General features: G+C 38.0%; 1 protein-coding gene across 5 annotated transcripts in view; it reads right to left on the bottom strand.

The window, feature by feature from the left end:
- Positions 1–27560, bottom strand: part of TJP1 (tight junction protein 1) — a 64103-nt gene that overhangs the window by 10510 nt on the left and 26033 nt on the right. For 3 of the 5 annotated variants that reach the window (XM_079318490.1, XM_079318491.1, XM_079318489.1), the window contains exons 2-23: positions 27048–27104; positions 23604–23728; positions 23298–23400; positions 21601–21880; positions 20930–21033; positions 19881–20049; positions 19377–19521; positions 15306–15442; positions 12780–12885; positions 11811–11961; positions 11220–11328; positions 10342–10561; positions 9777–9961; positions 9551–9646; positions 9049–9131; positions 7857–8067; positions 7215–7315; positions 5926–6279; positions 5261–5512; positions 3611–4510; positions 3185–3279; positions 2498–2722 (exon numbers count right to left, since the gene is read on the bottom strand). In XM_079318490.1, the coding sequence (XP_079174616.1) occupies positions 2498–2722; positions 3185–3279; positions 3611–4510; positions 5261–5512; positions 5926–6279; positions 7215–7315; positions 7857–8067; positions 9049–9131; positions 9551–9646; positions 9777–9961; positions 10342–10561; positions 11220–11328; positions 11811–11961; positions 12780–12885; positions 15306–15442; positions 19377–19521; positions 19881–20049; positions 20930–21033; positions 21601–21880; positions 23298–23400; positions 23604–23728; positions 27048–27104 (4208 nt within the window). The remainder of the gene's footprint in view (positions 1–2497; positions 2723–3184; positions 3280–3610; positions 4511–5260; positions 5513–5925; positions 6280–7214; positions 7316–7856; positions 8068–9048; positions 9132–9550; positions 9647–9776; positions 9962–10341; positions 10562–11219; positions 11329–11810; positions 11962–12779; positions 12886–15305; positions 15443–19376; positions 19522–19880; positions 20050–20929; positions 21034–21600; positions 21881–23297; positions 23401–23603; positions 23729–27047; positions 27105–27560) is intronic. The other 2 variants (XM_079318493.1, XM_079318492.1) reach the window with 1 other exon arrangement.

The raw sequence follows: 27560 nt of genomic DNA, 5'->3' as shown, positions 1-27560 counted from the left end.
TCAGCCACAGAGATTATCTACTTCAAATTGCTTCAACTAGAACCACTGAAACACACTCATTTACAAGTCCTACTATTTTCTCACATCAAGAGAAACCTTATTTTACAGTTATCCCTTATTTTACAGTTCCTGACAACAGTAACATGCAGATATGGCATTATCTGTATAAAGCAGCTTTAGCAATGGCATAAATTTCCTAAATTATGAAAATAAACCCCTGACAAAATAAAGGAGTAAAATAATTTGTAGCAGGGAAAAGTACATACTGTCACCACTTTACTCAGTGGCAAAGAACTTTACATAATTTGATGTTTCACATAAATATTTAACATTAAAAGAGTTGTAGCTATTGCTCATGAATAAATAAAATCTGTCCTCTGTACCCGAATACATTATACGGATTATTCAGAAGCAAGAGATTGCATAATCAACAGTTCCTGTACAATCCAAATTTAGTCCTGTTTATTTTTAGAAGAGTTTATTCACAGAATAGCAATTACCATAGAAATTCACTGAGAAAAAAGATTAATACTGAGCAAGTAACAGGAACAATGTGGAAGCTGGTGAAAGGAGAGTCCTAAACACAAATGCTTTCTCAAGACAGCAGCTGGTTTGTGTTTCCACACAAGGACACTGCAGTGTACTAGAGGCAGTACTGTCCAACTGAACAGCATCCTTGTTTATTCTTTCCCCTTGCATTAATATTTTAGTACTTGTCTATTTGCATTGGACTACCCCGGGTAAATTTTCTTTCCCATGTCTGTCCCTTCCTGTTAAGGGTTACATTCTTTCACAAAGCAAAAACACAACACATTTGTCCCACGACATGAAATTGTCAACCTTAAAACCAGTATTATCTTACTCCTCTGTGGCAGTAAGAGGTCACCTTTCCATATATACAAGTCCTGAAGTTTTACACTAACTTGTGATCAAAACAAAACCATAAATGAGCAGCCAAAGAATGAGCAGAAGACAGAAGCAGTAGGTAGAAATATGGAACAATCTCTCTCAACCATGAGCTGTTCTGCACCATAAACTCAATAGCTGTGTCTGTCTCATGCTTTTCACCATTACAACACTGCAGAATAACAAATGTACAATGAAAGCTTTCGACACTCTCCATCTGAAGAATTTTACAATCCTCACAATTACTTGATGAAAGCTCACAACACTTCTCCCAAAGCATGACTTGCATTTTCAATGGCAACACAGTCCATGTCTACAGACCAAAAAGGATTATCTGTGGGTAACACAAGGTTTTTTATGTGAGAGTGATATTTTGAAAATTACTGCTATGAGGCCAGTCAGGACAGTTTTCTTAGGTCTGTGCCTATGATGCTCAGAGAGCAGAATAGATAAGCTCTCATCTTTCCACCAGAAGACCCTGGGCAAGTCAAAAGGAAGGATAAGAAACATCCTTGCCCAAGAATCAGAACTAGTTATAGACACCCAATAAAGCCATCATTAGGGGAAAAAAAGTGAAACCTTTCAATCCTATCAAGTTTTTGAAGTATTCCAACATTCTCAGGTCACAAAGACAGACACTGGAAGATAACAGATAATGACCAAACAAGTAAGAACTGGATTCCCAAGTCCCACTTCAAATCCTTTAAGACAAGCACTGGAACATGGAGTATCAAGGACATAAAAGATACCTTGCACATACACTCAACATTATAAAACTTTAGCTAACTAGTTCATTATTTCATTCTAAAGATCTCGTTTACATTAAGGCTGCCAGATTCAGTTTGACCTGAAAAGTCCATGTTTCAAGCAGGAATACAACCAAAACCTTCAAAAACACCCAATTTTCAGGCTGCATGCAGCAAGCCAAGGCAGCTTTTCACAGTAACAGCTACAATCATCTTGTTACAGTTTCAAAACAAATGTACAGAATAAAAACAAATTTAGGTAACCGTGGAAGAGTATTTAAAAAGTTTGTGTAAGTATCCTCCAAAATAGCCAGCTCTTCACCTGAGCTAAATCTGTGTATGAGCTTTCACACAATTTCTGTATCAAAATATTCCAAATCAAGGAAGCAATAGAATACAGGAAACAGATGTTTCCATCAACAGATTAAATTCTGGCCTCAGCAATATTCCCTTAAGGCTCAGTTTCCTAATGTCAAACATGGCTAACCTGCACAAGAACAAATGCAAGCAGAACTGAAATAAATCAAAACCTTTGCTTTGAAAGACGTGTAAGCACTACTGTATCAGACTAAGGAAACACTTTGTTATGGCCTGCTTCTCATCAGAAACAGAACATGGTCAATGATCCTGATGACTGAGAGCACTCCCCAGTAAGTGTACAGGTACCCCCAAATTAAGTGGGGGTATTGATTTGCTGCAGAGTAGGAAAGCTCTGCAGGGGAATCTGGATTTCATTTGGGTACCACAAGTCCCTGAACTCCACTGAACACGGGCAGAATTTCTATTTTCGTCTAGATGTCCCCCTCCTTTTTCAAACTAAAAAAAGCCAAAGAACCCAAACTTACTTAGAATAATTGCTGAAATTCAGCTGGTTCTGTGAATGTATTGGTTTGGTGGGCTCAGAGTGGTGGCTGGCAGGAACCTGTGCCGATGGCTTATTTTCAAAACTCCTGCGATCGAAGTAGGAGAGCTGCTTCCGGTAATACTCCTCATCCTCCTCAGGATCATAGTGATTGGAACGCACTATGTCTTCAGGTGGCTTCATTTGAGGTCTCTGTGGTTCTGGGGCCCTAACCAAGAAGAATATACAGTTGCCTTGCCCAGTTGAACAAGTGGAAGTGCTCAAATTACAATTCTAAGTTATAACCTAGCTAGCAATAAAGCAGTGAACATGCAGTTCTTATAATTGTAATTCCTGCCTTGTAATTTCTAATTGCATGGGAATTAGACAGTTGTGACATACCATAAGGAAAGAAAATCCTTATTTCCCTTATACCTTACCTTTTCCCTTTTGTTTTGTCTTCTAATTAACTCAATTAAAGACAGAAAAATCTACTTAAGGGATACTTAAGTTTCTTCCTCAAAAATGCCGAGAAATCCTTTTATCTTTCCCCCACCTCCCAGCAATCACACCCATGAGAACTGACTTCACTCCTACTCCTCTCTGCAGATTCCAATTTGAAGCACCAAGATGTGTTTCTGATTATTCCAAACTCACATTGAAAACTTAATTTAATCAGTTGTGCATCTACCTGTACGTTGTTTTCTCGTGCTCATACTGGCTTTGAGAAGGTGGTTTCGGACCACTCACACTTGTGAGTGCAGGTTTAGGTGCTAGTTCTGGAGGCTGTTAAGAAAAGCACAGCATATTCTCTTAAATTCTAACATTTAGAAAGATAAAGCATTTTACGATTAAGAAAGCTAAGACTACTTTCCCTTCCCCCAAAAGAAAAAACAAATACTAGCAAAAGAAGAATTAGAGGAGTTTCCAGTATAGCAAGACCACTGGCATTGTTCTCACAAGTGTTCAGGCTCTGCATTTTAAACATACCACATTTAGGTTGTGAAAAGGCAGTATTTCACAAGCAGTAAAGCTTTGTTTCTGAGACAATATTTTACTTCTTGCAGTGTGCTATTATTAGCAAAATAGCAGGACCAAAAATCTTAAAATTACTTACCTTGACAGTTGATGTATCACTCACATCCTTCATTTTTTCCAAAGATGGGGATCTTCTCCTTTCAAATATCTTAACCCTACTTCGCACAGATTGTGGTTTCATGGCTGGATCTTCTTCTTCCTCAGCTAGAGATGGTGGTGCAGGCAGTGGTTTACTGTTGGAAGGCAAAACTTCTGGTTTGGTTTGTGATGAAGGGGGAGGAGGAAGAGAAACACTTGAGGTGCTATGAGAAGGCTCATATTGTCCAGCTTTAGCATTATAAGCTTGAGGAGGACCTTGTTCATAGCCCCTTATGTGTGGATCAAAGTACTGCTTGGGCTCAGGAGACCGAGATATGGCTGACTGGTATGGCTGAGCTTCTGGCTTGTATCTCCCGTGGGTGTCGTACCCGACCGTGTGCTGCTCCTCGTATCGCACTTGTGGCAAGCTGAAGTTTTTGGGTGCGTGCTCATAGCGAGCTCTGCTGTCATAGCTCATCGCAGGGGGCTCCTCAAAACGAGGTTGTGCTGGGTAATAGCTGCGCTCTGTGCTCTCTTCTAGATTTTGTCTGGAATCAAGATCCCTAGGAGGCTGGTTTTCATAAGCTGTTCTTGTTTGATTATAGGGCTGTTTCTCCTCATAGTATGTCCAGTGCTCCTCATAGGGAGGCACACGGTCATCATAATGTAGGCGAGGGTCATAACCACGAGAAAATTGATCTACATAGTTTGTTGAGTCATACCTATATGTTGACTGCTCATAATCCCTACTCGGTTGCTTTTCTGCATACTGAGCCTGGGATTCATAGATCAGATTTGGGTCTCTTTCCTGTCTCTGTACTGGGTGATTAATTGCTGGCTGTTTTAAGACGTAGCTTTGTCTGGATGCTTCTTCATTAATGTATGGATCCTTTCGGTACACCTGTAAGAGAGAGACACTTCTCAGCTAAAATGAAGAGTAACCTCAACTGCAATTGAAAGGCAGTATTTGAAATAAATCCAAGTTTTAAATATTGGCCTTAAATTTGTTTTAAAGCAGAATAATTTGATGCAGATATTTGCAACCAGAGGAAGCTGAACTTGGTGATTCAAGAGATCCCTTTTAGTTATACTTTTAAGAAAAAAACATGTAAGTAGATTAGAAGAGAAAGACAAAGGTAATAGCCTCATGTCTGGGGTTTGGTGTTCAGGGGGACACGAACTTTTTTTCAAAATGTGGGAAGAGTGGAAGTGAAATATATAAATACACTAAGACAGTGCTAGCATTGCTGAAGAAGTATATAAAGTCACTCAACAAATGGACATAACTTCATGATCAACGATTTGGCACGATTTAAATTTTAGGGAAATAAGGTTTTTCTCAAGGCCTCATTAACAGGAGAACGTTGACAAGCTAAGGAAGTCACATGTAAAGTGAAATCAAAATACAGAATGCAGCCTTTTTTAAAAAGTCATGTTTTTGAGAATGAAAAGGATAGAGTTCGAAGCCATGCACACAAAACATTACACGATGCTTAGCAATTCAGATGAACTGTTTTTTGTAACCTGCATGATCCTCTTAGAAGAAAAAAAAAAAAATATTAGAAGGAATTCTTCAAATCAGGGCAAAACAAAGATCATGTGCTAGCTTGATGCATAGCAGGAAATCAGCACAACAATGTGGCACAGGTACCTTTGCTGGATCTATATGCGACGATAAGGATGATGGCTCTTGGTCTCTTAGCACTACATGAGCTCCCTCAGTACTCGGTGCTCTTAAGGGGCCCGCTTGTGGTTGGTAAGAGTTGTAAGGAGCAGCAGTAGGCTCCTCCAGTCTGACATTAGTTAGGTTTACATTAGCATTTACTGCAGAGGCTGATGAGGTTGCAGGGTTTGATTCAGGCGACGGGGAAAGGTAAGGGACTGCAGGTGAGGCTTCTGCTTTCTGTGAAGTGTTTAAAATATTTTAAATATACTGCTATTGAATCAATGTATGAATTTTTGATTTATATTAAAATAATTTAAGTGATGCTCTGACTAATGCAGCTAGATGTGGAATGAAATGCACTGATAATATCATGCACTAGCACTTCCAGAAATTCATTAGGCTGAAGATTATAAAAGCAAAACATTTAATTAAAGTAGAATGGTACTTCAAACCCCCTCCTGTGAATGAGTCACTAAAATAGGCAGGGCAAGCTGATTCTCCGGTTCACTGTAATGTATTGTTGCTGTTGACAGATTCTTGTATGCACACACAACACTGATAAGCAGAATATAAATGGACATTTCTTATTCAAGAGAACCTGCAACCTGAATGAAGTGTATAGTAGACATTGTATAAAATGACTTTCTTACCGGCTGAGTAGTAGTTGCTTTAAATCCTGAAGAGTCTGTTCTGAGATTTGGCTGTGGCTGAGCTTGAGGTGCATAAGCAGGGTAAGTCTGAGTCTCATGATGCATTCCAGAAGAATCCTCTCGAACAGGTTCAGAGGAGCGTGTAATAGCAGATTCAGGAGGAGTCCCAACCTCATCATTCAGAGTTTCATCCAGTTCTTGATCAGTATAAGCACCCCCTTCAGTGTCTGTGTCTTCATAGTCAGATGTGTGTCTGCTGTCTGTGCTGTACATGGAATACTCACTGCCAGGAGCGGAGAGGTAAGAAAGGCGGTCATCGTGTAAATCAAGATCATCACTTGTAGCACCATCTGCCTGTGGCAAACAAAATCAGGGTTTATTGAAATACCTTTTAAAGAACACCCTCTCTCTTGCAATGTAGAACATGGGAGTTTTGTCAAATTCACTATCAATACCATCACAGAGGACAAGAAATCAGGTTTCCATCACTGAATATGTTAAGCTTAGACCTAAAAGACTTATCAGCAGCCTAGCTCTTTGAATCTTTTTACTGAGGGACCAGACTGATTGTCAGTGTAAGGTGGGGGGAATAGTGAGGTGCCCACAGATATCAAAACACTTGGAAAAATATAGAGCTGCACTTTAAAGTGGTTTTATGATATTGGAATAATTACTTTGCAGGTACATGTATAAGGAGCTAAGGTCTAACCCAGATCTAAGAAAGAAACCCATAGCAATAGCTGATTCATTATTTGCTTACTTTTAGCTGGCACTTCACTTGATAATAGTTCTTCAAGAAGATGGATCTAATGTGCATAGAGTAACATGCAGCTCAAGAAAGTAAGTGGATTTGTAGTAGGGAACATAGAATACTAACTTGTGATTTTGCATGTTTTCTTACAACTGCTCTCAGAAATGTCAGAGCATGAATACACCACTTGCTTTTATAATAATGAAAAACACATTCAATCATCAGGCAAACCCAGCTCTGAGTACTCGAGCAGTGAAATTCCCAGAAGTTTTTTGATGAAAATCCATCCAATCCCAGCAAAAACTCCACAGCATTAATATATCCTCTAGATAATGCCAATGAGCAAATGCTCCCATGCAACACTGTTACATGCATAAGGACAACTGCACAGCTCTCATTACCAGAGTAAGTGCTCTTATGTAGTGACAAATGAGTTTTGAGCAGTTCACACAGCCAGGAGACATTATTGCTTTAGATCTCCACAGAAAACCTCTCATGAATACTGTTTTGCCCTTTAACCCCAGACATTATTTCTTACCTTTCCTTCTGAAACCCACACTAGTTGGTTCTGTTGTTGCTGAATTGCTTCCTTAAGAGCTCCATACCATCCTTCATTCATTGAATTCAAGTTAATGGTAGCTAGAAGTACAGCAGATTAGTTTGACTTATGATTTTGTCAGAACTACAAAAGGGATTTGTACCATGAGTAATAGAAGCAGTATAAAGTGATAGGTTAAAACTATGAGATTTAAATAGTGATGTAAACATTAGTATCTGAATCAACCTTAAAGCCCGACGTGGTTTGGGACATTTTATTGCACAGGAAACGCTGAATAACAGTAGCTTGGAATAATGACAGGCCTGAGTTTGGCCAGATTAAAGCAGTAAAGTTGCATCATTTTCCTATTTATTCAAGTTTTGGTTTTGGCTGATGATCCTGCAAGGCCACAAGATCTGTTAGAAACATCATTTTGATGTTTCTGATTGCTTTACATTTGTGCAGTAATGTGCAAACGATGCACACAACAACTAACTACTGGTTATTGAATGGGGAAGCCTGAGCAAGTCTGTCACTGCTTGACCTGCTCCATTACCTGCAGAAAATTCTGGAGGTAGAAGCTTCTTTTCTTGCCTCCCCTCCCCTCTCAGCAATTCTCACCCAGTCTGTGTAATCACTTACTTGTGAAGAGATGGTGATTATTTTTGCGGAGCTTGTGAGCTCTTTCATACAGCTTTCTGGCACTTTTTCGTGATTCTGGGCACAACCTCATTCTCATGGTCTTTACTCCCTGCTTGGAATCAGGATTCAGGAACACTACAATTGGATACCACTGGGCATAATTCAGACGGTCCACTGCATTGGGAGTGACATCTAATAAAGCATGTTTGTCCTGCAGTGACAAAAAGGACAGAGGCAAGAAAGTTCATAATTTATGTCCTCCATGACATGTTTTTAACATACTCCACAAACTGATTTTGTATTACCTTTACAGAATTCATTGCTTCAAAGTATTGATTTAATTCCTTCTCTTATCTGAATTAACAGGCATATCATATTTTGAACTGTAGGACCATGGTGTAACTCTAGAATTTTTTACATTTAATTCTATTTTTAAAAAAAATTTCCTCAAAGTAAGAAGACAATGAAGTAAAAAAAAAAGCAGTTTCCTATCAATATTCTGTAAATAGGAAAAAGATGAAGACTGAAGCACAAAACATGGTCATGTTACACACTTCTATCTTCCTTTTTACAAAAAAAAAAAAAACAAACCCAGTGTGAATGCAGATCTTGGCTAGCTTTTATTTAATCAGGCACACAGCATGAAGCATACTGACTTTGCTGCTATAACAGCTTTTTTCCCCTCTCATACTTCAGCATCTGAAAATCTTCCAGTAAGGAAATAAATAGGTGAGCCTCATATAATATACTAATGGCAGAAGTTTTAAGGATATTAAGGAAGAGAGATGGAAGAACCCTTTCTTAGTCCTCACAGAAAAGAATTATGTCAAGTGATCAATTTGTACACTGGCATGGGGCAAAACTAAAAACTTTATAAATAAAGGAACTATTTCTAGCTATGTTACACCATGGCTTTAAATGAAAGAGGTAACAGCTTAAAAGAGCCTTAATGGAGAGAGGACAACAGCCTCTGGAACAAAGCCTAGAAGTACATCCAGGCTGAACTTATTAATATGAAGAAGAAGGGTGGTGGGATTTTTTTTTTTTTTATTAACCAACAGAGAGACGAGAAAGTTATTTTTAAAGCAATTACAGTAAGCTACCATTCTATATTTAGAACACCCAACACTTTACTTCATGTTATCAGTTTTACTTTTCTTGTGCTAAAATCCAGTGACAATACAAGACTTACTCTATCGATTATCTGCTTTATAGTGTGGAGACGAATAATGCCAGAACTACGTTGGTCAGTACCAGCATCTCTTGGTTCACTTTCTGGTAAAGAGGACACAATAAAAATCTACTGTAAGTTTACAACATATTCTACATTCCCTTATTAAGATAAAACAAGCCATTTCATAGTTCAAGCTGTCAGTTCAGCTTGAGGACACTTCTGATTAGATATCACACATTGATACCCATCATTATGCCCATAAAAATCACATCTTTACAAAAGCACTTAGAAACAGGATAAGGTACAGAATTAAATTTAAATTTGAGATAGTTAAAAATAGAACTAATATTTCTTCAGAAAATTATCAGCAGCAATGTAGTAGAAGAACTTATATTTAGTCTGCTCCTTTGCATTGTCAGTGTCTTGTTAAATATGTTAACTAAAGTAATAATGTAGAAACAATCTAGCCAAAGAAAGCTGCCTATTTCCTAACTGCAGAAAAAAGTGATCTCACACTTACTTGCAATTTGAAAGATATCTGGTTCTTCTCTAGCAAGTTTCTCCCGTGCAACATCAGCTATTGGACCAAAAATGGTTACAGGTCTGAGAAACCCAGCTGGAAATGAAGGAAAAATAGAAGTCAAGACATAGATTGATTAAACCAAATGCAAGATAGACTTAATTACACAGGCTTTTCCAAATGAAGCCACTCAGATCTGTAAGGTGCAGTAAGAGTAAAGCCATACCTTCCCGAAGAACAACTCTTTCATAGGCAGGAAACTTTGTCTGAACAGGCTGGGCAGAAAGATCTTCTCTGCTTTTCCGGAGATTTCTTTTGGAGCTCCGCAAGCCTCGGAATCTCCAAAAGTCTGCTCGATCTCCTCCTGCTGTCTTTGGAAGTGTGTACTGCACACTAGCCAGCTGCTCAGCTCTAAGGTGACAACAAATCCCAGTTACCAAGAGATCAGCTTCTGAAGTAATGCCTGACTAGCAAGCTTACACTCAAAAAACCACTGCCACTGGCTGAAGCAAGCCTTGGTTATATTATGAACTACAGGACAACTACTGAGCCTGGTATCACATTTCTAAAACTTATTTTATCTTGTCTCTTGTACGGAAAGTTTGTGGACTGGGCAAAGTCAAAAGCAAATCAACAGATATATTTCTTCAGTATGTTTTACACTCTGTCACTTTTTCTTACTGAACAAATTCTATAAAATTGTGTCCTGCAGGAAGTCCAGTCATTCATTATACAGATACCATTTAAAATTGTGGGTTTGAATTGGCAATTTAACTATTGCAAGACCATACCTGTTTTTGTTAGGTATGATACCTCTTTCCACTTCCTTATGATTCTTCCCAATTCGAATGGCCAGCCATGAACCCAGTTTGCCATTGTAGAGAGTGTCCACCACCCGGAACACTTCACCTTTATTGAAACTTAGTCCATAAGGAGATTCCTTCTCATATTCAAAATGAGTTCTGATATAGAAAGAATCCCCTACATCAGACTCAACAATGCGACGATAAACTGAAAGGAGGGAAAGAAATGCCAAAATAAAAAATGTAACAAGTTCAAGTGATGTTATAATGCCCACAAGAATTACACAAAGCAATGCTTCACCTTAATTCTCCTTGTTCTAAATGTACATTACTTCAAGAAGACTTAATGTCTCAGAGCTGCTCTATTTTAAGCAGCAGAACTATTTATAGCAAACTCTACTAACAAAAATTCAATTTTTATAGTCAAAAACTTGATCCAAATGCAAGCTTGGATTCACCCTGAAAGGAATTAATCCCAAGAAAAGAAGTTTGCATGTACAAACACATTAGTATAATACTCATTTTCAATGGCATAACTAGAACTGTCTCTTCTACTTCCTCTAAGGATAATGCCGAGGCGTTACTTAGGTGGTAGGGATTATTTCTGAGGAGGAATTTTTCGTTTGGGATTTTGCTTTTTTGTTTAGGGAGGGTGTGGGTGTGTGTATACTGGCACCATACCAATCTCTACTCCAACTGTAGTAGCCACCTATTCCAAAGTCAAAAGGACACAGTAATCTAAGATGCCAATTTCCTGCAAGCCAGCAGTTAGTTACTCCTCACTAACAGTCACTAGAAAAGTCACTAGACTTCTTAATAATGTTCTAACCAATCTACTACATCACTTTCAAGATACAAATATTTACCATCTTTTTTCTTCTGTGCCAAAATGGTTACTTCTTCGCCTTTAGGAAGATCAAGCAAAAAAAGAACAGCTTCTTCTCTGATGATATTTGTGAAGTCTACATTATTTACCTGGTATCAAAGAAGCAATCAATCAGTTTCATTTGGCATGTGACATTATTACAGAGACTTAATTATACAATAGGAAATCTGAAGGTATTGCTACGATTTTTTTTCTTAATTTCATACATACCAAGTGCATGTATCTTGTAGTTCCAAAGAGTCCCACTTTACTTCTCAATAAAGGCACAGCTTCCAGGAAAATGGGTAACTGTTCATTTTTTACTCATTACGGAGCACCAATATACATCAGTAGCCCACAGAGCACTCTAGCAACTTGGCCACCCAACAACCTTAACTGAATTAGTCCACAAAATTTAATATAAAAAACTTACTAATCTTCCTAGTACAGTACAGTAAAAGGAGATTTTGCTCCTAGTAAGTCATCTAATAAATACATACAGAAAAAAACAAAGGCAAAATATTGAATCCTACAGAAAGAAAACCTATTTTGGTACAACAAAACATTTGTAATGCTAACAGTTTAGACATACCCTGAGAATCTGGTCCCCTTCCTCTAATCCTTCTTTTGCTGCAGGGCTGTCTTCCAGAACACCAGCTACAAATATGCCAACATCATTGCCACCTGCTAGTCGCAAGCCCACACTATCTCCTTTTCTGAATTTTACCAGTTTCATGCTTGGCCTAGAAATTTAGAAAATATTCCACTTACTTGTGTAATAGCATAAAATATATTGGTAAATTTGAAACATATGAAGAAGTAATCTGCTTGTTAGTCAATTACTGGTATTTTGCTATACATACCATTAACTGCTTATCAACTGCAGCATTACAACATGCTCAACAGCAGCACTCCAGAAAACCTACCTGCATGTACAGGTTTAGTATGGTTTGTTTGTCTTACACTCATAGTGTTTATGTGAAACACCCTCTTCCAAAAACATTCTTGTTTTTAAAGAGCTGTGCTGGCATACAGATCTATTTTGGCTCAGAAGAGATCAAGATTAATTTGAGGTCAAACCAAACCAGAATCTATTCTCATGTACATTAATGTCCATAAAGGAGATCCCAGTTGAAATAGAATTATTACCATGCTGGGACATTTCACATTTCTGCAGTAACTTTTACTCACTGCTCTCCAATTACTATGAAAGGTAAAGAATTTACTACAGTAACTTTCCTCTCTTTGGAGATGGGGACAGGAAAGGAGTGAGAGTGCCCAGGAAGAGACAAACCCAGTAAATTCGTTTCACTTGTTGATTATACTAAGAGCTAAATTCCATAGAAATGAATAGACTTTAAAATGGTATTTTATACATGTAAGTGCCAACAAGGCTCAGAAATAAATCTCACATCTTCATCCTATTATTTGTGAACAGAAGGGTCAGGACAGGATAGTGGTCATGATACCAGAGCACAGAGAGAGGTTATTGCCCACCCTGGATAGAATTTGGTTTGCTTGAGAACCAGGCAGGTACAAACAGAGTTCAGAGGTACATTACCTAAGCATTCCATCTTCATGGGTTGAATTGGGTAAAGGACCATCAGATGGACTGACTGGTAAATCCACATCTGGCTGCCCTCCTTGTGCATACACTGGCTTTGGTTCTATTAAAACACCAAATTTTCCAATGTCCATTTGGTCATTTAAAGATGAAAATGTGAAGTTTAACTTAGTTTAGACTTAGTTAATGATTTTTTCAGTAGTCTTCCCTCTACCCCACTTAGACCCACTTAAAAGTAAAATATTAGAAAACTTACAACAGAATACACACTCATTATGCCATTCAGAGCAGTGTGATTACTGGCCTAATTACTACTTCAGTAAAGATTCCCAAACTTCCCTTGCACTTCATTAAGTACTCTGAACACTGCAAAAGGACAAGAACTAGAAGGCTTCATGCTTCCAAGACCACTTTCAACCCTTCTGTTTTTAACCTTGATTTCTCTGACCTAACTTCTTCATTTTTCATTGGTTCTGTTCACTCAAGAATTCAATTTTTGAAATGAAAATACCATAAAACCTCAGCCTACTATACATGTCTTGAGGTCCAGCTGGTGGTTCCTACAGCTATGCATTTACTTTGGCTTTGCTGCAGAACTTCTCTGGAGCTCCTGTGAGGAATCTGCTGCTGCAGGCTTCCCTCAGCAATGAGCACTACTAGGGGCTCTTCTCTGACAAAGACTTGGTCATGTCACAAGAGTCTATATGTTAGGCTCATTTTTGCACACTAGAAAAATTTGATTTCAAACAAGGCTGACTTTGAACTAGTCTAATATTCCTGATCTTACCAACAACTGTACCATCTTCCTTTCAAATCACTGAACAGACTAGTTTGAAATTGGGAATTTCAGGAAACAATTGGGTAATTATGCTTTTTTCTAACATGACTCTGGTTCTTCCCACACAGTAACAGTATTTTCCTTTAAGTCTCTAATGAACCTTTCCTAGGCTAAGCCTCTGATGATCCCTCCCAACAAACACTTTCCTCCCACCCTTCTCTGACACAATCAACTATGACAGTCATCTGATCCTCCCCCTTAGACCAAGCACCAAAGCATCACAGATTCTGCCAATCACTTCTCTAACTTTTTTATTACAGTCTTTGAAGGATCCTCATTTCCCTAGAGCTTCTGTGAGGCTGTTAAAGGATTATGTCCTTTGCTATATCTTTTTGTCTCAGTTTATTTTGGGCAAGTGAATTTTATCTGTAAGAATTTATTTAAATATTAGCTTTATGTACGGGCCTGCAATTCCTCCCACCCAAACTAAGTATTTCTATGTGCTTCTTCCTATTCATGCAAGAATAAAATATTTCTCCTTCCCCACCAGCCAACAAAACCCCCACACTATTTATCAATTGTTTGCCACCCCCTCAGACCAATTATCAGTACATTATTTTGGATTAAAAACCATCTTAAGGGTCACCTATCTGGCTGGATTGGTACTATGCCAATTATTACCTTCAATACCTTACAGAAGTGCAGAATTTATCTTTCTAATCTCACTACCATGTATTTTTCCTTCTTGGCAAATATAAATTGCTTCATTTGCCTCTCTTCATAACACTGCTGTAAAAGGTCACCTCTTATGACCACCTTTTTAATAATGGCTGCAGTATCAGAAAACCTATTGTTCTTATTTTCTAGATCTTTCAGTGACTATAAACACCACAATCCTTCCTGTTCTTCATTAATCTACTGACTACTACATGCAGAAGTGTCACTGCTCATCCCTTAGGTCCTCAAATATTCTCAAGCTTGAATGTGCTTTCTCTCACTGCACCCAGCCTTTCAGTAACAGTTCCCTCTAAACCATCTGCACAGCTTCTTTTTCCACTTGTAATTTCACTGAAGTGCCTCATTCTGTAAACAAAAATCTTGTAAGTGCCAACCTGCCCAGAAAAGTGTCCAGTATTTTTTCCTTTTTTTTTTTTTTCCCCCTTTTTACACCATCTGGCTTCTACCTGCTGCCATTTAGCTTATCATTCCCTTTTGGGAGAAAGGAATGAGATTTTGTTCTGATTTGATTAGCTGTATTGCATTTGTTAACCTGCCTTCTTTGTCCACGACTGTAGTTAAGTGCTACATGAACAAAGCATTTTGGAGTGTTTTGAGTTGTATTTTGGGAACAGTAGTTCTAAACAGGCTTAACTACATCATTGTTATAAATACAGTCTGCTACAGTAACCCACAAGAACACATTTACTGCTGAACACTCAGGAAAGAAACAACAGATTTTAACCTTGCCTGAGAAATCAGTACAAAACTCTTTACAACCATCACTTATTAAATCTGACCCCTATATCATGACAGACCCCACAAAACAAGGTTTTCAGGACCAAAATTCTTAAGATATAAATGAGATTATGGTTACAAAGACTATTTGTGTTCAGAAATAAAAATAATTAGGACTTAGGTTTGCTTTAAGACTTGAAAGTCATTCCACAAATATGCAAGAGCAGTAAGTCTTTACTGGTCACCCATTCTCAACAACATGCATAATTAATATACTTTAATATTTTTACCTGGGAGTGGTGGAGTTTGTTTTTCAGTTCTTTCAACTGTTACCTCTTCCACAGTTTTAGAAATATCATCTGCATTCTTCACTGTTGTAGAGACAGCTCCTGGTTTAGTTATTTTCTCATCTTCTCTGCTTCGATGACTATATTAGAAAAAAAGATTTGACTCTGCACAGAGAACTGCTTCCATGATCTCAGTCTAAGACTAAAGAATAAATACTTTCATTCATCAAGCTGAGGGTAATATATCACCATTACTATTTAGGAAGGTTTTGTTCTTAGACTATCATATTATTAATAGTTTTTACCATTTCTAAATCCTAGTGTGTTGCCCCTAATAGCAGGTTAACAAAGGACTTTCCTGGATTTGGCAGTTAGAGCAGCAGCACAGAGTGACACAGACTGCTCTCTGCTTCAAGCACACAAGGCACACACAGGTGCTGTACATTGATAGACATAGAAGGAATTGAGAAGAAAATCCACTACAATGGTCTTTTCCTCACCCCTTCCTATAGAAAACATGTTTTTTTAGACTTAATCCTTAGGCTTTGCTGTGACCAGGCTAATTTATCTGCTCCTTAGTGTGTCAGCTGCCCTGAAACACAAGTGCTGGTGTGGTACCTTTAATCACTGCAAAGCCCTACCAAGATCCATGTAGATATTTTCTTCATTTCTCATCTCCTCAGAGAGCATAAGGCCTTCAGTTCACAGCTATGACAAGAGGAGAGTGCTTCTCATCTATGCATTTTGGTCAAAAGACAATTTGTTGCTTCTTTTGCATTTCATATGCACACTTGGAGTGCAAACTGATGAAATTTAGGACAAGTTCAAGCAAGTTCTTGTTTTTAAATGATAAAAGCAAAGAAAATTCTACAGAATCTAAATTCTGTTCCTTGAGTTTAAAAGATCAGGTATTCTTATACTGCAGTATTAAGGTACAGCTACCAGCTGTACCACAGCAGAACTGAACATGTGCTGCATGTTGAAATGTTAACCACTAACTGCTATCTGATGAGCACTAAATAATTTAATAGTGTTGGAACAGATGAATATTGACAATGATCTAGAAAAAGAAAGTTTTCTTCCTGGGAGTTGGCAAATAAGCAAGAATTAAAAGAATATTTGAAGTAAGACAGACACAAATAGCAGCCTTTCATGTAATACCAGACTGACTTGCCAAGAAGGAGGGAAAAAGGTATTTTCTCAAGGGTAACAATGACTTGGTCAGTAGGTGCAAGCCCATCTGCTCTCATAAAGGAGATGTCTGTACTGGAGGGAAAAAAGAGAGAAGTTCTACACTACCAGCAGCTAGATGGTGCTACTGGGCAATAATGAGCATCACTGCCCATAAAGCACAAATGGATCAAACCTCCATCATACAGAGTTAAGACTGTTAAAATCCTAATCAGAAATAATCTTCAAGTGTTGGATATATGACTTTAGAAAACAGATTCCAGTAAGTCTGCTCATCTGAGATGTGCAGTAAAGAATAAAAGAAATTCCAAAAGTCAAAACACAAGTAGAATGTGCTTTCCTGAAGCAAAATAAAGTTTAAAATATGAGAAACAAAGCTTAGCTATTCAGTCAAGACATACTACAACTTCAGTGCATTCCTCTGCCAATTTGAAAACCACGTGCTCAAAGGCAGCTGAACATAATACAGAAAAGCACTCCAATCACCACAACAAACTGAAGAGAAGCACTCTTGCATTATGAACAACCATCTTGTTGTAAGTCATTGATAAAAACAAGCACAGTAGTTTAATTTTTGAAATTTCTGTTTATGCCATTTTTTATCCAAATAAAGCTTCTAGTGCCAGCAGTAAGACCAGATAGCTAAGAATGGATATGTGATACTTGTCCTGAGGTACTCTCCAGCTTAGGTGCTCTTTTGCTCATTCTAACTTTTAAAGTACAACTTTTCATAGGTTATACAAAACACAATTAGCCCTTTCTGTTAGTAAGTTAAGAAAAATGTTTTAGAATTTGAGTTTTTAAAAGACTCAAGACCTGTTCAAGAGACATCTGTGAACTTTCTTCATACTAAAGAAAACTAAAGTGCTATTTAATGTTTGACAAAATGATCAAACAGCAGTTGTTATGGAAACCCTATGTCCAGGAGCTTTGCAAGGAGCCTGATGTACATCAGTGAGGAATACTGAAAGGTGGGCAACACTGAAGATCCTGCCAGATCCCAAAGCAATACTCAGGCAGATCTCTTAGCAGATTTCTGTACTCTGGGTGCACATGCAGAAGTGTCAGTTGTACTCAAGTTTGTACAAAAGGACTAAGAGGATTCCCCTGGAATTTCCCTCCTCATTAACATACAAACACTTGGCAGAACAGTGTCTAAATAAAGACTCATTATCTTCAATACATTTTTAACCTCCTTAAGCTTAGTTGGAAGACTTTTTGCACATTTCTTCCTCAGCCCTTTCTCAAGCCTTTTTCTTCCTACAGATTTTCCACCAAATTCAAAAAAGAATATGTAGTTAACAACTGATTTGATCTTATGGTAGATTTAAACTTGCACAAACAACCATTATAAAGAGAAGTTGCTCTCAACATGTTTTGTTTTTTTTTTTTAACATGGCTCACGGCCCAGATTTTCTGATCTTGAAAGGGACATGTCGCACAGGAAGTCAAACCAAGCCAAAACAGTTCTTGCTCATAAAGAAGATGTAACGGATGCATTCAGAGTTGAGATAACTTAAAAGTTCCCTCTTGGGGAGGATTTGATTCTTCCAACAGTTTGGTCTACAGGGAGGAAGTGACCATCTACCTAAGCCACTGCAGTAAGACAGGAAAGCACTAACACTAGGCTAAGTCATAGCTACAGCTCTGACAGATTTTTATTTTTTTTTGTTCCTCCCTCCACAAGCCACATCAGACTGCACTAGAAATGCATGTCAAAACAAACAGTTTTGAAATATGACAGATCTCACAACCTTCACAATCAAAGCCCTGCCTCTGGGACCCTGCTTTTAAGTTTTTTCCATGAATGTGGTTCCTGCTGGAAAACAAGCTTTCATGCCTTGTGGCCCCTCTGAACAATGTACACAAAAGAGAAGCAAAAATGTCTGTAACCCATAACCCCAAGCAGGTGTACCTGCAGGGACACTCTCTCTTGCAGTTGTATTGATCTTTAAAAGACTCAATGCTTTTAAAGCCTTGAAGCTGTGCTATTTTTTCCTTGGGCAAACCAATTTATTAATAAGTAATCAGGCATATCTTTAATGAAATGGCCAGCTGCAACTTGTTTTTTCAGAGTTTTTGAACACCATCTAAAAATCTTCAGATAGAGGCTCTGAATTTGGAATTTGCACAGATGAATTCTAATTTCTGCTCTATCATATTATGAGCAGTCAGAATAGAAACCTTCCTCTTTCAAATATTTAGTAGAATTTGAAATCCAACACTGAAATGCTATTTCAATAAGCTAGAATGTCTAGTTCCAAACTGTGGAAATGCAAAACTGGGCAGATCTGTTATTCACAACTGAAGTTTCATATAGCAGGAGAAAAAATTCCAAACCATACAGCACATCACTTGAATCTGAATTCATATAAAATTAGACTTGCATACTAAAGAATTATAATGAATGTTCCATTACCAAGTTCAAATATTGAAAAGTAGAGTGTAAAAGCTAAACCAGCTGTGCAATGCACCTGGTTTTGTTGGAACTAAATATATTCAGAAATGTAAGATAATCCCTATGCTTAAACAAAGCAAGATTTCAACAATTTTACCCATGCTGGACATGCAACAGGAACTGTGCTACTGCTCATCCCAATCTCCTCACAGCTAACTGCTTTCTAAAATCAAAATAAAACTATGCATTATTCAGTAACATACATTGCCATTCATAAAACCATGCTCTATGATTATGTTAAAGAAAGGTCCAGTTTCTCCTCAAGCCTAAAATATTTGAGTCATTATTATCTCTTGAGACAAAGACTGTCATATCACCTCCATAATTCCGCTTCGCATTTGTTACACCACATAAATCCAAGCACTCCTCCAACTTATCTGTTCCATTAATTAGTTGATTTAAAAAGAATACAATGCTGCCATCACCTGCCGTTGCTGGGCTGCTGTGGAGAATGTCTGGAATGGTCTGAAGGCTCTGACCTCTGGTCAGGAGATCGTGAACGACTGCGGCGGGGCCTGTCATGGGATCGGTTGGAATGATCTGATGCCAGCGACTGAATTTCTGAAATGTCTGTTAAATAAAAGTTGTTTTTTCATGAGATGATTGTAATTTAAATGGTGGCATGACCTGCTTAAATGGGAATAAGCTTTTGCAGAGAACTTTTATGAAGATGTTAAATCTATGCTTATTATTACACACAAAAAAGCCTTAACATTCCTGAAAGAACAGCCACAAGAATAAGGACTGTATCTTTTTCTCCACAGTTTTTGAAGGTGTGGATTTCAATCACATTCAAACAAAAAAATTTATCCATATTACAATCTTACTCCTAATTCTTCTCCTCCCCACCCTCTCACCCACTGAGGTATTTCACATCTTGACAATACAGGGAATTCTTTCCTCTATAGAAATCAAGTTTTTATACTCACCATCTCTTTCTGAAGCATTAGCAGAATGAATACTGTCAGAAAGATCAGGGACATTCAACAGTGTGGCTCGTTCATCTCGCTGAACAACCATCTTCAATTTGCCTTTTGACCTTTCTATTAATGTTTTGGCATCTGCTAAGGACATATTTTCCGTCACTGTGCCGTTTATCTAGAATAGAGCAAGAAAAAAGAACAGATATAAACTTACTAAAAAAGCCCTACTGAATCTCCAGCAAAAAGAGTGGTGTTCTGTCTGATGATATTTAGAAATATTTAAACTATTTACCAAATTACCATAATACAATGGAAGACCATTGGGCTCATCCAAAATACTGTATAATATAGAAAATGATTTTCAAAGTCAAAGCTTCTAGCACTAATACAAAACTTGTAAAAGGTAAATTATGTTTTTTGAACCAGCACTGTTATACTCAGAGCAACATATGGTCCATTTTTCTGCACCAACATATCCACAGCACCATCTTGAAATAAAAATGGTTAGTAAGAATTAAACCATGGAATGGCCTCAGTTGGAAGAGATCTCAAAGACCATCCAGTTCCAACCATCTTGACATGGGCAGGAATACCTCTCTCTACACCAGGATGTTTAAAGCCCCACCCACTCGCCCTGGACACAGCCAGGGTTGTGGCACAAAAAATTAATCCCTGGGTATATCTATTTCTAAAAAAAAACCAAGCAAACAAAAAAATTAACCTGGAGACAAGTTTTAGTGGTGCACAACAGCACAGTTCTACAACATTTTGCTTATAACCAAGTAAAGCTTCATACTTTTTCCAATAGTCTTTATTATGCATTTAGAGTGGGCATTATTTGTCTGAATAACACTTAGGGAATAATAGCAATAAGGCTTAGTAATTTTCCTTTCCTTAGAGGAGTTGATTCAGAATAAATTTGATCTTTGAATTAATTTAATGAAAAGTGACACACCTTCTATTAATTATAATCATGTTACTGACATAGTCAATTCTAGGCAGAGTTGTATCAGTGAGTTTTACCTCTGTACAACCACAATCACCATATACTGTACCTTCAGTACAACATCTCCTTCCTGGATATTGCCATCTCTTGCTGCCAGGCTATCCTGTGATATTTCTTTCACAAATATGTGACTTGCCAACCGCAGACCATACTCTTTGTAATAAAAGAAAAAAGAAAACTGATGAAGTTACAGTAGAAAAGAGAGAGGTACCTGGAAATTTATAACACTGCTTTATACAGCATTTACACAGGCAACACAAGAGGAGAGTGGACTTTCAACACAATGGGCTGCAGTAAAATGTTATAGCTTGACCATTATATCAGTCTCTTTTTCTAACACTGCCTAAAATCAGAGCTGTTGTTCAACAGTTTAATTTAGATGCTACCTACAATTTTTTCCTCTTCCAAACAAGACACCATCTAAAAACTCAGCTAAAGTGTAGGTATGTACTGCTGACTACCAGATGTTGGCTGCAGCTGGGACTTGTTTACACTGCATAATACTTTACCTTTTACTAAGCACACGGATTTTGGAATATGAAAAATAGCACCAGAAATACAATAGCACTTGTTAAGTTTTGAGCCAGCAACTGGTAAAATAGTCAAACCGGTAACAACACTGTTCATTCAGCCCACACAGCCTCTAACACCCCACTGAGTGAAGCAGCTGCCCTTTAAAAACCAGCAAAATTTTTAGCAAGACATGTACACGCAAGTTACCTTCATTTTTCCTGGATTTCACCAGTGTGACTTTGGTGGGTTTTGCAGGCTGGCTGGAGGTGACAGACCTCCTGTCTGACCTGGGGGACAAGCTCCTCTCCCTGCTGGCGCTGCGATCGCGCACCCAGCTCTTGTCGTGCCTCCTGCCGGCGCCGGGGGCGCCGCGGCCGCTCCTGGGCTCCCGCAGCTCCTCGTCGTAGCTGTCGTCCTCGTTCTCAGACACGGGCTCGGGGTCTGGCCGAGACACCGGAATCTGAATTTTCTTCATCCTTCGGATAGTCTACGACCCAAGAGCAGAGATCAGCCTCCAGCTGTGCAAGGCTAATGGTGTTACTAAACGTCAGAAGCCAAGCTAATCCCAGCATTCAAAACATGAAGATGTAACTGTGAATGCTCTGAGCTGTTGCACCTTCATTATAAAATTATATCCAATTAATACAAAAGACTCATCAATACAGATTACTAGAAACCTGGTTTTACATTTAGTTTTTTCACAAGTGGCAGAAGGGTAACAATCAATAACCTTTGTAGCACAATGCAATATTCTGTCTTCAGAATATTCAGAATGCTGAATGTGAATGCCCTCCCTTTGCTTAAAACCACACAATCAGTTACTGGCACTGCTAAAACCCTTTTTTGCTAACATGTAATCTAGTGTATACTCAGTATGCTACTGACAGTAATTCTCCTCAACTTTGAAGTCTCCCAGTCTTCAAAAGAAATGTTTATGCAAGACCTGGATGAAGGGGAGCACTCTCTCTGGAAGGTCATAGTTGGTATGTACAATATAGACAGCTGATTCCAGAATAGGGGCCAGCCTTGTTCAGAGATTTGTTTGCTATGAATTACAGAACCAAACTAAGTTCTACCATAAAGTTTTCATCAATCACTTTTTTTTTTTTTTTAACATAAATCTACGCACCAAATATTTAAGATACCAAAAGCCCAGCACAGCTTGCCACACATTGCTTTCTGTAAGCTTTAAAGAATTCCTGCCAAATCTACAAATGCAAAACATAACTCTTTTTTTGCAACTGTATTAAAGCACACAAATGGACTAAAAATCTATCAGCAGAAAAGCTTTTCTACGAGCCCTAGAAGTCTGTTTTCATTAATTAAGAAACTTCTAAACATTGTGCATTTTTTGTTCAATTTTTTATAACATAACCCCCAAACTTCTACAAAAAGTTGGATTACTACCCTTTGGTGATGACCTGTTCTGTTTTGCAAAAGTTCAAAAACTACTTACAATAAGCCTACAAAATTATAGGAATTAAGGTAATTATACTTTATTTTGGCAAACTGTTTACTGAGCACAAAAAGAACTGTGTTAGTGCCTGAACAGCTTGTCCTTTAGCATATACCAGCCTCTCAAAAAGTCAGTAAAAGTGCATCCAACAGAGTAAACAAGTATTGAACAAAGCTGACTTGTCACAATTTGGCAATCTGAGAAGAACTTTACCATAAAGAAAAGGAGTCTGAATTATCCTGTGCCACACTATGTAATCATCATTCACATTTCAAAAAAACATTTTGAGTGACCCACTTGATAAACGTGCTGTGATTAACACTTAAACCTGAAATCTCACACTTGTTATTCAAGTACCTTGCATCATGCTTGGATTTTATAGCAGACATTACACTATCTCACTTTTGCTCTAACTATGGATCTTTAAATCTTCAAGACATTCACTTACAATTTTGGCATTCTTCCCACTTTTCCTCAGCTGCTGAACAGCAAAGGCGTGCTCGACATTATCCATTGAAACTCCATTAACCATTGCAACACGGTCATTTTCTCTACATGAAAAACATCACAATGTACAGTATAAATACCTTATGACAAGAAGAAATTATTGGTGAATAGGTGACCCTGAGCAAACTGTCTGTACTACAAACCTACTACACCAACACTTACAGACAGATAACTTGAGACCAAAACAATTTGCTAATAAAGACAAATGCCCCCAAAAATCAGAACCCAGGTATAGTTTGGCACTTACTGTAGCAGTCCTTCTGCTGGGCCTCCTTTCAGCACATCAGAAATAACTATTGATGTCTCACCACTCTGAAAGTGAGGATTATCTCTTCCTCCAGATATTGCAATACCAAATCCGAATCCAGGGGCCTACAATGCAACAAGAGAAATATTTTTACTTTCCAATATCTAATGGTCACAATTTGCAATCTCATGCCAAACACAAAAAGGTCCCATGAGATGAAGACAAGTTTTTGAAAGAAAGGAGGATCAATGAAATAATCAATGCTATGCAATCCAGTAACAGGAGATAGATTAAAAATAAACACTTTTAGAAGGCAGAGAGTTTTGGAGTAACAATCCAGTCTCTTCCAAGAGATTAAAGTTCTCATTTGCATTTTTATGGCCTAGAGCTCAGGTGATCATCAGCAAGACCTCAATCTTAAGTAAGCACAACAAACCATTCCACTGAGCTGCAAATGTGACTCAAACCCCTGTATGACTTCCTGCAACACTTTCTTTGAGTTTTGCCACTATGTTATTTACCCAGCTCGACCTCCCTTAGCTCAGGAACTGACAGGATTGCAGCACACAGTAGTATGACTGCAGGCTCAGTTCTTACGAATAATACCAAGATCACTTGTACCATTAAATACATCAAAACCTTGTCAGCACTTGCAAATCATCTGCATCTTAACAAAAGTAATTTGCTTCAATCTTTTCCCTCTAGGGTGACCTGCCTCTACAGCAAGGTCAGTGCCTCTGAAAAGTTATTCCTGTTAGATATTTCAAGATACAACAATGATGCTTACATTTCTGCCTGGAAGCAGCAAGGGTGGGAAATAAGCTTTCTAAATATAACTGATCTGAAAACCATCGAGCTCTTTCATCATTGCCCAGAAAACATTTTGAGGATATTACCATTTAAAATGTTGTGTTTTACTCAAGAATTTATTTTGCAATTTTCAACTATGCAAAATGCAGTCACTGGACAGGGAAGATCAGGTTTGGGTCAATCCCACTCCTCTATTTCACAGAGCACACACTTGGTGCTGGCAGACTTCACCTTCTCTTTTTCAGACTTTTTAACAAACATGACCCAGCTTTAGTAAGGAGTTTCATAACCTTACAGTGACAGCAGAGGCAACATGGCAGTCTGCATCTGGCTGCAAAGACACATGATGTTCAGCTTTTTGGACATTAATTACTGCCCAAAACCAACCTGTTTCCTATATCCTCCCAAAACACAGGCCACAAAAAGATGTTTCAGATTTGCCTGTAGGCAGTGAATAGGAACAGTATTAAAATACAGATTTGGAGAGTCAGTGCTCAGAAATGGAGCTGAGCAGTTAGTCCATACTGTTGAATGAAGTTGTTCTAAGTCTGGGGGACTGGGGAAGGGCACACCTACCACAGACACACAGAACTTAGCTCCAAGTAGGAAAAAAACCCACGTGATATACAAAGTGCATGGTTCCTCCTTCAAGTACTTTGCAATTAAGTATATGACACCAGAGGATCTCTCAATAAAAGATAAACCTGATAAAGTTTAACTGAATTTCAGACTGGCTCAATCTCTAAAGAGTTAAGTAGCAGTCCAGTCCAGGAAGTTGGAAGGGTGGTAAAGAAAGGCAACAAAAACTGTTGGTGAGAAATTCCAGCCTCTACTTCCCAAAAAACTTTTTAATGAGACTTTTGACAGTAGTGCTAGAATTCACCAGCAAATCCTCTTCCCAGTGTTAAGGATAATTCTAAGCACTTATTTGTTTAACTAGCATAAGGGGGTTGATTTTGTTATCTGGCAGATGGAAATAACTGTTTGTTTTTAACTGACTAAATTAATGCTATTGAAGTTATTATCAGTACACATCATCAACTTTCAGCACCTAAGTAAGAGCTACTTAATCAGGTAACAAAACAGTCATACCAGAAGAGCTGGCAGAATTTTGGCAAACAAGTTCATAACCAAAATTATAATCAAATCATACTTTCACATCAATGCTATAAAAAAATCTTCTGACTATGCTGCAAGTGCAACCAAAAACAAGATCTCTGGTTTCTACCAGTTACTTAGAATTTCTTTCAAGGTAACACCATATTGCAACATTTCATTATTTCTTTGTCACTGACTAACCCTGTCACTTCTTGTGTCACTGAAATTACTGCTCCAATTGACCAGGGAAAGATCCCCTTCAAGAGAAAATGAGCTAACAGCAAGCCTACAAGCCAACCTTGTATTACCATGGCATTTTTTTGTTTGGTTTTGACTATAAAGCAGTACTGATTTAATCAGTAATAGGCATAAAAAAAACCAGAAGTTTACAGAGATTACAGGGATGACCGGAGAGCTTCAAGATGAAAACATAAAGGGCAATTAATTATATATAGAAATAACACTTCTTGCTAAAAAACTTGCTGACCTAAAAATTGTTGGAAACTTAAAGAGTAGCCTAGATAAACATCACTACACATTTTAATTTTTACTTATATTTTCCTTTCAACGTGTGGCTGCAGTCAGAGCTGGATGCTTTGTCAGCCTTCTGGTCAAACTGAGTATAACTATTCCCTTCACAAAAGGACACCTCCCCAAACAGTTACTTTGCATCAACAGCATTAAAGCCTTTAGAATATCAACAGCTAACAGGTCTGACAGAATTAACATTTTACCTGACCAGCTGACCTACACATTGGCATTTTTGTCCAAGGTCCATTCATTCCACCAGAGCTATAATTTTAAAATGCCTTTATTCTATGATAACTGAAGACAAATGGTATAACTTGCCCCCTTGAGAAAATACCTCCACCTCTCCCTGTTTTTGGGATGAATACAGCTATTTGGACCATGATTCCACAGCTGCTTTAATACCAAGCTGCTGCCAGAAATGGCATCCCACCCTGCTCTGACTTTTCCTAAGCCATTAATTCCTTACTGACTCTCTTGTACAGCTTCATGATAGCTGCATCAGAACTCAACTTCATTTAAAAGTAACTCAAACAAGAAAAGTCAGTCTAAACTCAAAGTAGTCTTGCTGTTCTCTGGCTCCCAGCACACATTCCTTTGTGCAGGGTATGAAAGTGGCAAGCAAGACCATTCTGAATTTATTTATATGCAACTATAGTTTTATGTCCCTGGAAATAAAGTTTTAAAACTTTCAAGCACAGTTACAGCACTACCATGAATGAACACAGATTTCTACCTTCCTTCAGTTAGGTACAGATAAATAATCCAAATAATCTGAAGTAATCTAAAGCTTTGTTTCTAGCATGGTTATTCGTAGGCAGGCTTATCTCTGAAACCCAACAAACAAATAGAGCTATCACATGGAGCTTTTACAACACTTCTAAATTTAAACAAGGGAATATGACAGTTTCCTTTCCTTTTACTTCCTGACATCTGGCTTTTTCCTATTGTTTCTGAAAACTACCAGTATCCTGCGTTAGGCACACACAACCAATTGTATGAACTCACCCTGTGAAGAGTCACTGTGTGTTGTTCCCATATAGCTGTTTCTTCCATTGTTGTGCTCTAAGGAGAAAAAAAACCCCAAAGATTAAGCTTCACTTTCAATAGTTTTGTAATATCACAAACAAAAACTTACATTCAAAAGTAATATTAATATTCATATAGAATAGCTACAGAAAAAGTTGGCCTGGCTCATTCATTACACATTTCCTGCCTTTATATGTCACAGCTGAACTTCCTGTGCTCCTGTGGAAGAGGGGAATAATAGGCAAAATAGATTACAGAGCTTGTAGTTATAAAGAAGTTCCAAGGGAAGGACTACAAGCAGCATTTGTGATACAGGCTCTCTTGATTGCTCATTAAGATTGTAGTATATGTAGCTTGTCCAATCAGTTATATTTATATTCTAACACTCATACTTACACTCTCCTTTTGCTTCTTTCAATTATATGCATATTACCACTAATTCATGAACATCCAGCTACAGATTACAGTACCTGTGCTACTGTATTATGCACA

Source organism: Erithacus rubecula (assembly GCF_903797595.1).
Source record: "Erithacus rubecula genome assembly, chromosome: 14".
In the NCBI taxonomy this organism is placed as follows: domain Eukaryota; kingdom Metazoa; phylum Chordata; class Aves; order Passeriformes; family Muscicapidae; genus Erithacus; species Erithacus rubecula.
Note: the sequence above shows the minus strand (reverse complement) of the source record. Positions and strands in the feature narration are given on the sequence as shown.